General features: G+C 42.6%; 1 protein-coding gene across 1 annotated transcript in view; it reads right to left on the reverse strand.

Annotated features, from left to right (window-relative positions):
• Positions 1-15,038, reverse strand: part of nrn1la (neuritin 1-like a) — a 74,544-nt gene that overhangs the window by 10,262 nt on the left and 49,244 nt on the right. The window contains exon 2 of the mRNA XM_072435155.1: positions 10,310-10,460. Within this exon, the coding sequence (XP_072291256.1) occupies positions 10,310-10,460 (151 nt within the window). The remainder of the gene's footprint in view (positions 1-10,309; positions 10,461-15,038) is intronic.

A 15,038-nucleotide genomic window follows, 5' to 3' on the forward strand; every position in this document is an offset into this window, starting at 1 on the left:
TAAGTGCGCACACCCTTCAACTAATATGTCGTTTAAGCACCTTTTGATTTTATTTCAACATTCTCATTTTGGCTAGAAGTATATCAGCATGGCACATCTTGACTTGGAAATATTTGCCCACTCTTCTTTGCAGAAATGCTCTAAATCTGTCAGATTGCGAGGGCCTCTTCAGATTCAGGTCTGGGCTCTGGCTGGGCCGTTCCAAAATGTAACTCTTCTTCTGGTGAAGCCATTCTTTTGTTGATTTGGATGTATGCTTTGGGCCATTGTAATGCTGAAAGATGAAGTTCTTCTCCATCTTCAGCTTTCTAGCAGAAGCCTGATGGTTTTGTGCCAACACTGATACTGGTATTTGAAAATGTTCCTAACCTTGACTAAGGCCCCAGTTCCAGCTGAAGATAAACAGCCCCACAGCATGATGCTGCCACCACCACCGTGCTTCACTGTGGGCATGGTGTTGTTTTGGTGATGTGCAGTGTTGTTTTTGTGCCAAACCCTTTTGGAGTTATGGCCAAGTTCAACATTGGTTTCATTAGACACCACACATTTTCCAACATGCTTTTGGTAGCCTTGCTCGATGTTTTTCTTTGTAACAAAAGGCTTTGGTCTTACCACCCTTCACCATAGCCCAGACATATGAAGAAGACAGGAGATTGTCACTACTATGTACTACACAGACAGTACTTGCCAGTAATTCCTGCAGCTCTTTTAATTTCACTGTAGGCCTCTTGGCAGTTTTCCTGACCATTTTCCTTCCTGTCTTTTCAATAATTTTGGAGGCACCCAGTTCTTGGTAAAGTCACAGTTGTGCCATATTCTCTGCACTTGGTGACGACTGTCTTCACTGTGTTCAGTGGTGTATCTAAAGCCTTGGAAATTCTTTTGTACCCTTCTCCTGACTGATACCTTTTAACAATGAGATCCCTCTGATGCTTTGAAAGCTCTCTGCGGACCATGGCTTTAGCCCTAAGATGCGACTGAGAAAATGTCAGGAAGAGCCTACAAGAAAAGCTGAACCTCACTGGGAGTTAAGGCCGCAGTTATTTCATTACTTGGTTTACGGATTTTCAAATTAAATATATTGAACAGGCGGACGAAATATAAATATAAATATAACTTAAATTTCAAAAGAGTTTTTCAACTTGAGTTGACCTAAAGCCCACTCCAATGCCACCAAGGAAGTCCAAAAGTTGATTTAATAAACGATTTGGGGCCTTTCCATCAGGCCTGAAGAAAGGGAATACCAGGCTTAAAGGCGGTATGGACGATTTTTCGGCGATTTGAGAACACAGGTGGAAGTGCGCATGCGCACTCCCCCGTGTAGACCGATACAACACACACGTGCGTTTGTTTACTAGCGCAAGGAGCGCATCGCATCTCTCGTCTCCCGTAGATTTCTGTCCTCTTCTGTGTCAGCTCGAACTGTCTTTCTCCGTCTTCATTTTGCCCCGTACACTGAGGGAACTATATTATGATAGATCCATGCGCTTAGGCACGCAGAAACAATGGGGAAGAGCCTGACGCGGCTGCAGGTGAGCGGTAGGTGCGTTTTATGATTGATACGTGGCAGGACAAATGATTTATCCACGCCACGAGGAAATATGATAAAAAATTTGCTGAAAAAAATCGTCCATACCACCTTTGAGTCTTGAGCAATCTCAAAAAGTGTTTTGAGATATTTATAAACTGTACTCCTGGTCCATCTTCATCAGAACACTAAACACAAGGTGATTTCTATGACATAATCCATGACGTCACATATATTGTCGAGCAGGTGTCTGTTTAGTATATCTCCAACTGTATCATCCCAATCACCACTTGCATATTATTTCAAGACGATATGGCCTCCAGATAGTACGGTTATGCAAAACCACACTGGCCCATGGAGCGCTGGCCACTGTGGTATCGCCATTTTAAATACCCATCATGCATCGCGCATACGCACATGGCGTCAGTACAATACATGACTCCCGCAGGATTATGGCGAAAAATTGCTTCACGCTCTCTTATCTTTTGACTTAATACCACATTTTATATTTCATTTAATGCTATTTTGCGTTGTCGGCAGTACTTTATAAAAAAAATATGATAAAAAGGTATTTTATTTATAAATTAGAAATCAATAATCTAAGTGCGGCGGATCTGTAAACCAAGTAATAAAATAACTGCGGCCTAATCAGAGGCTGTTTAAATGATGGCAGATGTGTACGGACTCTTATTTAAGATGAGTTTGAATGCGATTGTTTCATTCTGAACACAACCACATCCCAGTTATAAGATGGTGTGCATACTAATGCAACCTCATTGTTTTATTTGATCTTCGCCCCCTAAATCACAAAACTTGGCATTTTAACAGAGCTGTCTAGACATTTTTATAGCCACTGTATATACAGTGTTAGCTTTAATTTATATTAGACCAGTATGTTTATGGGAAATCTATAAGTTTGTATAACTTACAGTTTTAGAGATCTATGATACAATATATATTTACTAATTGTTTTGTTGCTTTTCAATATGTGAACATTTACATTCACTGTGTTGACTTCATGATATACTATACCTGATTAAAAAAAATGAAAGTTTTGCAAAAGATATTAATTAAATCAGAAGAAACAAACAAATTCACAATTCATAAGATTTAAACACATTTTTTCTACATTATTTTAAAAGACTGTTTTCAAAGATCCATCCATCCATCCATCTTCTACCGCTTTATCCGGGGCCGGGTCACGGGGCCAACAGTCTAAGCAGGGACTCCCAGACTTTCCTCTCCCCAGACACTTCCTCCAGCTCCTCAGGGAGGATCCCGAGGCGTTCCCAGGCCAGCCGAGAGACATAGTCCCTCCAGCGTGTCCTGGGTCTTCCCCAGGGCCTCTTCCCGGTGGGACATGCCCGAAACACCTCCCCAGGGAGGCGCCCAGGAGGCATCCGGAACAGATGCCCGAGCCACCTCAGCGGCTCTACTCCGAGCTCCCCCCGTGTGGCCGAGCTCCTCACCTTATCTCTAAGGGAGCGCCCAGCCACACGGTGGAGGAAACTCATTTCGACCGCTTGTATCCGCGATCTTGTTCTTTCGGTCACTACCCAAAGCTCATGACCATAGGTGAGGGTAGGAACGTAGACCGACCGGTAAATCGAGAGCTTTGTCTTTCGGCTCAGCTCCCTCTTCACCACAACGGTCCGATGCAGCGACTGCACTGCAGCCGCTGCACCGATCCGCCTGTCAATTTCACGCTCCATCCTTCCCTCACTCGTGAACAAGACCCCGAGATACTTGAACTCCTCCACTTGGGGCAAGGACTTCCCACCCACCTGGAGAGGGCAAACCACCTTTTTCCGGTCGAGAACCATGGCCTTGGATTTGGAGGTGCTGATTCTCATCCCAGCCGCTTCACACTCGACTGCAAACCGTCCCAGTGCATGCTGCAGGTCCGGGTTTGATGGAGCCATCAGGACAACATTGTCTGCAAACAGCAGAGATGAGATCCTGTGGACCCCAAACCGGACACCCTCCGACCCCTGACTGCGCCTAGAAATTCTGTTCATAAAAACTATGAACAGAACCGGTGACAAAGGGCAGCCCTGGCGGAGTCCAACATGCACTGGGAACAGGTCTGACTTACTGCCGGCAATGCGAACACAGCTCCTGCTCCGGTCATACAGGGACCGGACAGCCCTGAGCAAAGGGCCCCAGACCCCGTACTCCCGGAGCACCCTGCAAAGGACACCCCGAGGGACACGGTCGAAAGCCTTCTCCAGATCCACAAAGCACATGTGGACTGTTTGGGCAAACTCCCATGAACCCTCGAGCACCCGATGGAGGGTATAGAGCTGGTCCAGTGTTCCACGACCAGGACGAAAACCACTCTGCTCCTCCTGAATCCGAGGTTCGACTATCGGTCGGATTCTCCTCTCCAGTACCTTGTAATAGACCTTACCGGGAGGCTGAAGAGTGTGATCCCTCTGTAGTTGGAACACACCCTCCGGTCCCCCTTCTTGAACAGAGGGACCACCACCCCGGTCTGCCAGTCCAGAGGAACGCCACGCGATGTTGCAGAGACGTGTCAACCAAGACAGTCCTACAACATCCAGAGACTTTAGGTACTCGGTGCGAATCTCATCCACCCCCGGAGCCCTGCCACCGAGGAGTTTGCGAACAACCTCAGTGACTTCAGCTTGGGTGATGGACGAGCCAGCCTCTGAGTCCCCGGTCTCTGCTTCTGACTTAGGGATTAAGGAGGTCCTCAATGTATTCCTTCCACCGTCCGACGACATCCCCAGTTGAGGTCAGCGGGTCTTCACCCGCACCGTAAACGTTGTTGATGAAGCACTGCTTCCCCCTCCTGAGGTGCCGGACAGTTTGCCAGAATTTCTTTGGGTCCAACCGATAGTCTTCCTCCATGGCCTCCCCGAACTCCACCCAGCCCCGGGTTTTTGCCTCTGCGACAGCAGAATCTGCGGTCCGCTTGGCCAGCTGATACCTGTCAATGACCTCAGGAGACCTACAAGCCAGAGTGGCCTGATAGGCCTCCTTCTTCAGTCTGACGGCATCCCTTACTTCCGGTGTCCACCACCGGGTTCGGGGGTTGCCGCCACGACAGGCACCGGAGACCTTGCGACCACAGCTCCGAGCAGCCGCATCAACAATGGAGGTGGAGAACATGGTCCACTCGGACTCAATGTCCCCAGCCTCCCCCGGGATATGGGAGAAGCTCTCCCGGAGGTGCGAGTTGAATTCCCTACTGACAGAGGGCTCCACAAGACGTTCCCAACAGACCCTCACTTGAGCCTGCCAAGTCTGTCTGGCTTCCTCCTCCGCCAACGGATCCAACTCACCACCAGGTGGTGATCAGTTGACAACTCTGCCCCTCTCTTGACCCGAATGTCCAAGACATGCGGCCGGAGGTCAGATGACACAACAACAAAGTCGATCATTGACCTCCGGCCTAGGGTGTCCAGGTGTTCGTCATGGACAATCCGTGGCTAGCACAGAAGTCCAATAACTGAACACCGCTCGGGTTCAGATCAGGGAAGCCGTTCTTCCCGATCACCCCTCTCCAGGTGTCACTGTCATTGCCCACATGGGCGTTGAAGTCCTGGGATGGGTGCTCGACGGCGAGCGCCTGGTGGCACAGCCCGAAAGAGCGACGTGGGGCCGCCCTCCCGTGGGCCCACCACCCGCAGGAGGATCCATAGGGGCTGGTGCAGAGAGATCTGGGCGGCAGTCGACGGCAGGGGCCTCGGCGACCAGATCTCTGGACACAGACACTAACTCTGGGGACATGGAATGTTTTCAAAGATGAAAAAGTATATAAATATTATAGGGATGATACACTAAGAGGTATGGTAATTTATTTTAAAAATGTTGATGGTATTGTGAGAGATGCTAATCGTGACCTTTAAGAAAACCACTTGGGGAGATTAATATGGATAAAGGCGAGAGAGACTGGGCAAACCACAGACGGTAAAAGAACAGTGATTATTGCCATTTTCAGTCTCCAAACTGAGTTGATGAAGCAATAAATAACACCTCTTGTTATTGAATTATCATGTGTTTTAAAACCACTTCTCCTTCTTTTTACCCCATCTACCAGAGGTGGTAGGGAAACCAAAGAAGCCCTTACACAAGTAATGTTAATTTAGAATGTTATTTCTCAAGTAGAGGTCCAAAGTAGATGTCCAATAATTACTCAAGTAAGATTAATTGAAAGAGTAACTGGCCATAGCATCTGATTTGTAATTTGAAGTTAATGTAATTTGGAAAAACAAGACATAAACAAAAACAAGAAAAGCTAAACATAAGTAGTGTCACCAGGCTGATCTACCTGGTCAACATTAAGCTTTTGTCACTTACAAACTACATTACATATTATAGTTAATCATAATTGCTGTTTAATATAGAAGTACATTGAATATTTCTCAATGGTTATGATGGACCTGCAATGTGCCCCAAGAGAGTCTCACGAATAAAGCAGGCAATAACGAGTCTGCAGCCGCACTCATTGGAGGTTTACCATTTCATGTTCATAACTTCATTATAGTCCCCATAAGGACAGTAATGTCACGCCTGATCATTCATAATGAAAGACCCAGGAACAGAAGTGTGTTTTATTCACAACATGTGTCCCTCAGCCCAGAGATACTTTGTACATACAGTAACAATACAATGGGATAAACGAGGCTCATGCATGTCTTACTTTACTTTCATTTTTTCAGCGTAAGACCTTCAAGCCCTTTTGAAAACACTTTTTTGGAATCTGATGAAAATGTTTCAAGTGGGAAATGCTGCGTTTCACTTGTCCTTGATGTGATGTTTTCTCAGAATTTCTGTGTTTCACTTGTCAAGTTGGACAAATTATCTAGTGTTTATAACAGAATTTGGAAATAATACAACGTGGGAACCGATTAGAAATTCAAAGATGAAAAGTTGTTTCAGTTTAAATTTACTAATTGGAACTGGGTCAGGAAAACTTGACCTTGAACATGAGTATGAACTTTCTCTTGAGGGAAGAGTTATAAAGTTTACATGCTCTGGATAACTCAGAGTGAGCCAAACAACGTCTTTGCCCCAAAACCACTCTTGTCCCAGTGAGGCAAAGCAAGTTTACTTGTAGAGCACATTTCATACACATGGAAATTCAAAGTGCTTATTTATAAGATAGTTATTTTGTTTGTTTATTGGTCTCCCATAGGATACATTTCTTTGGAACAACTGCTGAAAATCAGTCACATAGAAACACAAAAATAAAACCTAAACACAATCATCAGGTTGAAGAATCTTATACTAGATGTTCAGGTGAGTCTTGTAATTTAGTATTAGAACTAAAACTCGCTATAATTGCTAATAAAAACGGCACCCATAAACACCCTTTTGGTAAATATGAATAAATGATACATCCTTTACGTTGAACATCTTCAGACAGAAACTGCGTTGCTGCTCAGCATAAATGAATACATTGAAGTTCCACTGGTTCTTAGCTAACTTGGCTATTCTGCAGTGGTGGGAGCGTAGTTTATCATCACTGCTGACCCAAAACACGTGAGTACACATTCAAACTCGTGTCTTATATTTCCCTGGCTCTGTACAGTTCTTCTAGTCGGCAGCAATAGGACTACACACGGACTTCTCAGATTTGGTATTGGGACGTTTGAGATTCTTATCAAGACACCTCAATCATACTTCTCAGGTTTACATGCATTTTGAACATTCGTTTTCCTGGCGTACATGTAAGCCTAGTGGATAGAACACTTATACAGAGGTTAGGAGGATAACAATAAAGTAATACTTGAACAAAGTACATTCTTATAGTTTTTGTTTCTAAATAGTTTAGTGAGTGATTCATAAGCATCCTAAATAACAACCAGGCGTTTTTGGATCTTTGTCATTCAGAGGACAGAATATTTTATATTACTGATATAGCAACAGTCTTCATTTTTCATCACCCTGAAACCCATAGATAAGTAATAAGCAGTGTTTTCCTTGTTCTCTATCTCAGTTTTCAGTTTATGAATTATTAATGCAGTAATTGACTGATTTACCAATGATTTTATACATAATTGTATGTATCATTTGTACATTAAATACTAACTAATTAACTGCCACTTCGTCTTATTGTTTTGACCTAGCAGCTGACCATAACCCGGAAGTATATTGTTAATGCTGAAGACTCAATCTGCTCATCGATTCATGTCGTTTACAAATGGCCGTTGACAGAAACACTGCACCCAATAGATAAGCAACAGTGCAGCGTACCACTCACATATTAATATCTTTGCGTGTCCAAAAGGATGCAGTTTGTGTGAAGATGGATGGAAGAGGGAGGTTGAAAGAGAGCAGCCATGATGGATTGGCAGGATATAGAGGAGTGAATGAGAAAGCCTTGTGAATATTAACCAGCAAAATCACGGAAACACCAGGTGCAGTTTAACACTGCTTATGAAGGGTCTTTACTGTATAATGAAATGTGGCATTGCAATTAAATATGGACTTAATTATCTTCAGACACCAATGAAGAACACAGTATACTGATCTGTATTCTTAAACTCTGACAGCAGAATTTGTGTAATGCATCACTCAGATGCAGTTTGCACTCATCAGTAAATCCTCTTGGACTGTTTTTTGACATGCATGACCACTTTTCTGTTGACATACGTGTTACATGTGGAGTGTGAGCGAGACAGAGTCAAGAGCGCGACCCAGCCACAGGCCAAGAGCAGCCTGACGGAGAACATCTGACACAGGAGAAAGGAGAGGAGAAAGGAGAGAAGAGCGGTCTATACTTTCAAAGAGTAATGTAAATCCCGCAATCACATTTGAAAAGAAATTAAATGTTGACTCTAATTGAATTTAATGTCCTACAATCTAAATAATTTGCTTTGAATCAACATAAATAGTGTTAATAATAAGATAAGTCATGTTTGTTGTTTGGTTGTTTAAAATGCAATTTAATATTAATTATACAAAAATATAATTAATATTAATTAATTATATTATGTATTTTATGATTTTGTATTGACTCACATTTTATCGTCGTAAATGTCTTTATAAATAAAGGTTGATTAATTGATTGATTGTTTTTGAAGATTTTTAGGACAGTCTCTTTATTAATATGACTTCTAAACATTATTTGTGATATATAAGCGCCTATTTTTCAATGCATGTTAAGTATTTGATCTTTGGCACATTTATATTCATAAATGAAGCAATCTCAGTTTTTCAGGTGCAACGTCTGTGATGGTACATTAGTTATGAAAATCCATGTTTTTTTATTGTGCATGTGAACTATAAAATACATGTACCATAGCGTGCTGCTTGACTCACTGAGCCGCTGTGGTGCTTATTGTGCATAATGCTGTAGGCATCATTAAAAGTGATTGATGAGTGCTGCTGAGATTAAATCAGCGGAGTTGATCAACACTGCAACACAACTGAGCTGTTTGAAAGAGTCACTGAGGTACAAAATAAAACTGGGAGAGAACAGAGAAGGGATCAATAAGATTACTATGGAATAAATGCAGTGGTTAAGGTCTTATCTTTGACCAGGAAAGCTTTGGTTAACGTGTTAAATACACATTCACACAAGAAAAATAATTGTTCTTTTATGTGGCTAATACATATACATTGAGAACTAAAGTTGAAAATGCAATGTGTAATTAAAAAGTTGTAAAAAAAGAAAAAGAAAAGAAAGAAGTAACCTTGAGTTCTTCTCACGACACAGTCAGCGATCAACACAAGCCAGTCCAAGTTTGATTCATTCCTTAAAGGCGGTATGGACGATTTTTCGGCGATTTGAGAACGCAGGCGGAAGTGCGCATGCCACTCCCCCGTGCGGACTGATACAACACACACGTGCGTTTGTTTATTAGCGCAACGGAGCGCATCGCATCGCTCGTCTCCCGTAGATTTCTGTCCACTTCTGCGTCAGCTCGAACTGTCTTTCTCCGTCTTCATTTTGCCCCGTACACTGAGGGAACTATATTATGATAGATCCATGCGCTTAGGCACGCGGAAACGTGGGGACGAGCCTGACGCGGCTGCAGGTGAGCGATAGGTGCGTTTTATGATTGATACGTGGCAGGACTAATGATTTATCCACGCCACGAGGAAATATGATAAAAAATTTGCTGAAAAAAATCGTCCATACCACCTTTAATTGTCTGAGAACAGATGATGAGTAAGTGCAGTGGGGAATTACACAATTTAGACTTCGATCTATGGTCTGTAGATGCAGCGCCCTATCAATATAACATACAGAAGCCTGGTGAGAAATAGTAAAATGCTGGTCTCATCCTTTTTACAAACACCGCATTTAAACTCAGATACAAGGTTTTCCCAAGAGAGGGCCAGCTTTGTTTTTATGGACAAGGCATCTGAATACATACGGTACTGCATAACAAGTACACACAGGAAAAGAGAGAGCCCCACGTGGAAAAGAAGACTTTTATTGAGTAATTTTCTACAACGATGTATCTAACTTTCATTTCCTCCCCCAAAGATGGTAGTCTGTTCTGGCTGCAGAGTCAGAGCAATGACATTGTTTTCCCCTTTGAGTGGAATTTTAAGTCGAGTTGGTTTGAGGATTGATAGTTGGTCTTGATAAATGTGCATGATTTTATACCAATGTGTTAAAATATAAGATAGCGAAAGGAGTTTGGAAATTTGCTCTGCCTTAGGGTTACTTAAGACAATAACACAGAAGTATATACAATTTGAAGTACAATACAAATACATCCAATGGCATTATGGCCCAATAGAACAATGGAGAACGGAGAACAGTTGTGTGATTGTAAAGTCTTGTGCATTACTGACCTGCAGATGGAGTGTATTTCGTGTGTGTCTTCATCCTTGCGAGCGCTGTCCGTCAGACTGTCTCCCAGAGCCACGAGACACTGAGCAAAGCCCTTATAGATGGAGTGACACCTGCGGGCGGAGGCGGCTGCCACAGGCCAAGGCCGCAGCACTACAAAGCAACAAGAGACAACACGAGTGCAAAGATGTTAGTAAGCCGACAGAGGGTGATGGTATTCGTTCAAAAGTGCGTATGTAACTTTTCTGGTCAGGTTTTTATGCGCAATAAACACACACACAAACAGACGCACCTGAAAAGTTTCCGTACAAAGTGCTCTTTTAAACTGTACGACAAAAAAGGTCAAGATGTCCAAACATTTGAAAAGCTTGAATTATGCATACTCAGTACTTCTGACAATGACATGAAATTGTTTCTTCCTCCTAATGATATATATAAAAGATCTAATCAATCAATTATAATGTATGAAAACATAAACAATGGACTCAGAAAAGTCAAACCACAGCATGCACCAGATGATGTTGAGGGTGAGCAGTGACGCTGGTTTAGATGACACTGGCGTCTTCAAGCCTATTTGTTCCATTGATGGACTGAGAGAGTCACTGCGATCCATCACACACAAACTGCTGTGGCTCCACTTTCTGCCTCATTCAGTGTTTAAAGTCCAGACCTGATGGATGGGCCACACCACCGATGAGACACGCCAATGTCTGTCCAATGCCGGCCAACGAAATACTACCAAAAATACATACGCAGTGATGGGATAGTGCAGTTTTCTGATAAATGTGGATGTCTTAGCAATGACAGCAGTGGAGATTACACATTGAGCCCCCATTGAATACCGTATGTCAGACATTGCGGAAGTGCAATTTCTTTCTGAGTGACAAATCATAATTCCAAGCATCAAGTATTAAATATTCTACACACCAGTGAGCTAAACATCTTTACTTAATTATATTGAAGATAAATGAGAAAGCGAGGGTAATTTAGTTCTGACTGACGAAGAATGGGAAAACATGTGTACATCCCAATGGAGCACCACAAAACCATATTTGGAAAGAGTTCAGTTGGAAAAATGTTATACTTTTTTTCATAACATCTTGTCAAAGTGCACATTATTCACAAGGAAATGCTATGTGCTTGAGAAATTGTGGTTGTCAGCAGGCCCACCATTTTCATTAGTTTTGGGACTGTCCTGTGGCACAGAAATACTGGAACAAGATCAAAAAAGCCCTCCAGACTTTTTTTTAAAATCATCATCCCATTCAATTTCAGAACAAGGACATTATCGATTATTATAGGTCACCTCTGGACCATACTACTGGCAGCAGGGAAAAGGCTATCATAAAAAATGGATGAAACAAATTGCACCAACAATTAAGGACTGGACTGATATTATATTGGACATTTGCAAAATTGAAAAAATTACATTGAGATTTCATTTGAAAATGCCCAAATTTGACAGACATCTGTATAGGTGTGGCAGTAGGCCCACTAGCAGCCTATGTGACCTGGGCCTTTAAAAGGAGGTTCCCTCACCCTTGTTGCCCCTTTCTCACCTCTGACGTCACCCGCCATCTGTCTCACTTCTTAAAAGTTTATTTTAATTCAAAACACCCTAATTTGGCACTGTTTGTAGCGCGTAGCGTTAGGTGAAGGGTTTGTGCACGTCGGGATTCCTCCCGGCCACGGTGCCTCGTTCATGTTAAGATTGGTATGGTAAGCATGGTTTGTCTACATGAAATGCAATCTTAAAAATGGGACTGCCTAATTATTCACTACTTTAGCATTTGGTGCTTTAGTTTACGACAACCCTTGTTGGCTTGCCCCAGGCGCGTATGGTGCATAGATTCAAGCATCGGTATGTATTGCTCTTTCGCTCTCTCTCGTTGCTCTTAAATGTAATAAAATGTGAGTTTTTCTATATCTAAGTCTCCTGGTCCACTCAATCACCTATCTGCGCTTGTCTTTACCTCTGTAAGTGTCCCTGGCACTGATTCAATCCAGGGTGGCGTTGTTTGAGACTAAACAACTAAATAATTGTTTATTTAACCCACTAATTGGAGCTTGTGGGTGAATGATCTAAAGGTATTGCCCCACAATTAATTTGGTTTATGTGTAAAGATGGAAGATGTGGATCATACCAATCTCAACCCTTTTCATTTATCTATATTTAGAATGGGTACGAAGACAGTATCTTTGAGGACTGGCCATCCACAGTACAATGAGTACTGTACTACCCCGGGATCCTGTTTATGCACTCTGCTTTGAACACCATGCTCATGCTCTGCTCCGGGACAAGCTCTCCCAGCTCAACGTGCCTGACTCCACCTGCAGATGAATCATAGACTTCCTGATGGACCGGAGAATGTCTCAGATACTCGGACCATCAGCACAAGTTACTTTACCCTCTACTCTTCTGTACACTGCAGTACCCCCTGCCACGACTCTGTAAAACTGATCAGGTTTGCAGACAATGCCAACCTCATTGGTCTCATCTTGGGCAGTGATGAGTCTGCCTACAGGAGGGTGGTGGACCGGCTGGTGTCCTGGTACAGTGGCAGCAACCTTCCAGTAGAGAGTAGAGATGATCTATGGACTCCAAGAAAGTCACAGCCTCCCAGCCCCCCTCGTCCTGACAGAATCCCCCATCCTCACAGAGGGCTCCTTTTGCTTCCTCAGCACCACCATCACCCAGGACCTCAAGTGGGAGCCCACCAGCAGCTCCCTCATCAAGAAGGGCCAGCACAGCAGAGGAAACCTTCTCCACCACTTTTGTGGTATGACTGACTGACTATGCAGCGCATTGTGCACTCTGCTGAGAAGGTGACCATCTAAGCAGGACGTGTATGTCTCCAGAACTCGAGGACCCACAGGTCGGATCACAAAGTATTATAATTCTTTCTTCTTCTTTTCATTGAATCGAATTTAATGTCAAATCAGTATGTTATAGCCATCTTAAATCAATAAAATGAAAATAGAACATTTCAAATGTGTGGTTCGAAAAACATTGTGGGAGGATGATTTTGAGTTTATTCCAAACTTCACACAAAGTAATCACATTGCATGTGGTCTAAAACAAAAGTCCTAATTTTAAGCTGCACTTGACAAAAAATGTTAAAGTTAAAAGACGAAAATATGATACTCCTTCAAAACAATAATTTTTATGAAAATTTGGAACACCCGTGAAGTGTGATTCACAACATGACCAGCGCCAGCAGTTGTTTGTTCACGCTTTACAAAGGGAAACTCTTCCAGTGCACTAAATAATTCTGAGCCATCCCTGTGTCGCTCCAGTGTTGTTCCATAATTAACACAAGCTGGAGGTGACTGAAGTCGAATCAGCTTTCATGTCCTCACTCTCTGTACAAGCATTGCTGACTTGAATAGATTAATTAAGTTCAGAGTTTTGAAATCCCACTATTCAAAAATGGCCTATTTCACAAAAAGGGATCAGATAGAGAACACGCTGCTTATTCCATGAAAGATCAGCAAACAAAAAATGATGGTGCAGTGCACCATGTGTATTTTCTTGGTCTGCTACTTGCTTGTCTTCATGGAGATGTTATGGCTTTTCTTTGCATGTTCCACAGCATGACATCAAAAATGTCTATCTTTTTTCAATTACTATAGTTTTTATTGCTCATTAGAAATAACTTGAAAATCCTAATTCCTCACTGTGAGCAAGCTTGCCTCTCCACAGATGTGGCCTGTCTTGGCCTGGTGATTTCCAAAGATACATGTATTACAATACTGTGGAACATGCTAGACAAAGCAGAAAAGAGGGTGGCAGACGCTCCACCAGAAAACATGCATATTGGACCGTTTATTTGAATATTAGGAGATTAGGCCTTACTGTCCCCATAGGGCATTTGACCCATCCTTCAACACCACTGGCATCTCCTCAGGACTTTGTTAGGGCTGCTGTAGCTGCAGCAAAATCTGCCACCATTACAACCACATATAGTGGATGGATCCCTGCCTGACTCCATTTCAAGCCAACTTCAACTTTTTTTTAAATGTTTGCGGTGTAACCTATATTTTTCTCTATTTCTCCTTTTTAATAAAGTTTCAAGTACACCATGTTTGTCACTATCATACAGAATACAACGTATGTTTCATTACAGTAATTCCTTCTTCTAAACATAGAAATGTAACGTAGAAATTATTAAACACTTTGGAAATTTGGAAATAAGCAATACAAAAAGACTGCTCTAATATAAGAGAATGGACCTGTCCCTATTTAACCTGTGTCCATTCTCCTGTCATAAACTCCTGTTAAGTGTTTGGCATTACGCTGAACTGATTACATTTGTAAATGAAAAGATATCTGCTGTGAACGCAGCTTCTGGTGTAAAAGATGACAAGACAATCAATAACAAATGATCCTGTTACTGCAGCAATCCAACCACCGCATTTGTGAAGAGCCTGAATGCTAATACCAGGGACTGGATGTAGCCTCCACTCATACTGTATTTTTGTTTTTTTTTGTACTACAATCACAGCGGAACCTGTGGTGCCAGCGGTTTAACCTGCAGATGACACATACTGGTACACGTTTGTCCCATGTGTCATGTTCAGCTCAGAACCTCTAGAATTCCCCCTCACTGAGATGCAGAGGCTGCACTGATACTGAATCATGATTGATGTACGTGTTGGGCTTTAGGTAGTCATTCAGATCAGAGAGAGGTTTAAATTAACTGGATGTAGTCATAGGACCTGCAAACGTAA

The sequence above is a fragment of the Eucyclogobius newberryi genome, unplaced genomic scaffold (genome assembly GCF_026437365.1).
Source record: "Eucyclogobius newberryi isolate DKJ021-1_F unplaced genomic scaffold, fEucNew1.0.hap1 SCAF_7, whole genome shotgun sequence".
Lineage (NCBI taxonomy): Eukaryota > Metazoa > Chordata > Actinopteri > Gobiiformes > Gobiidae > Eucyclogobius > Eucyclogobius newberryi.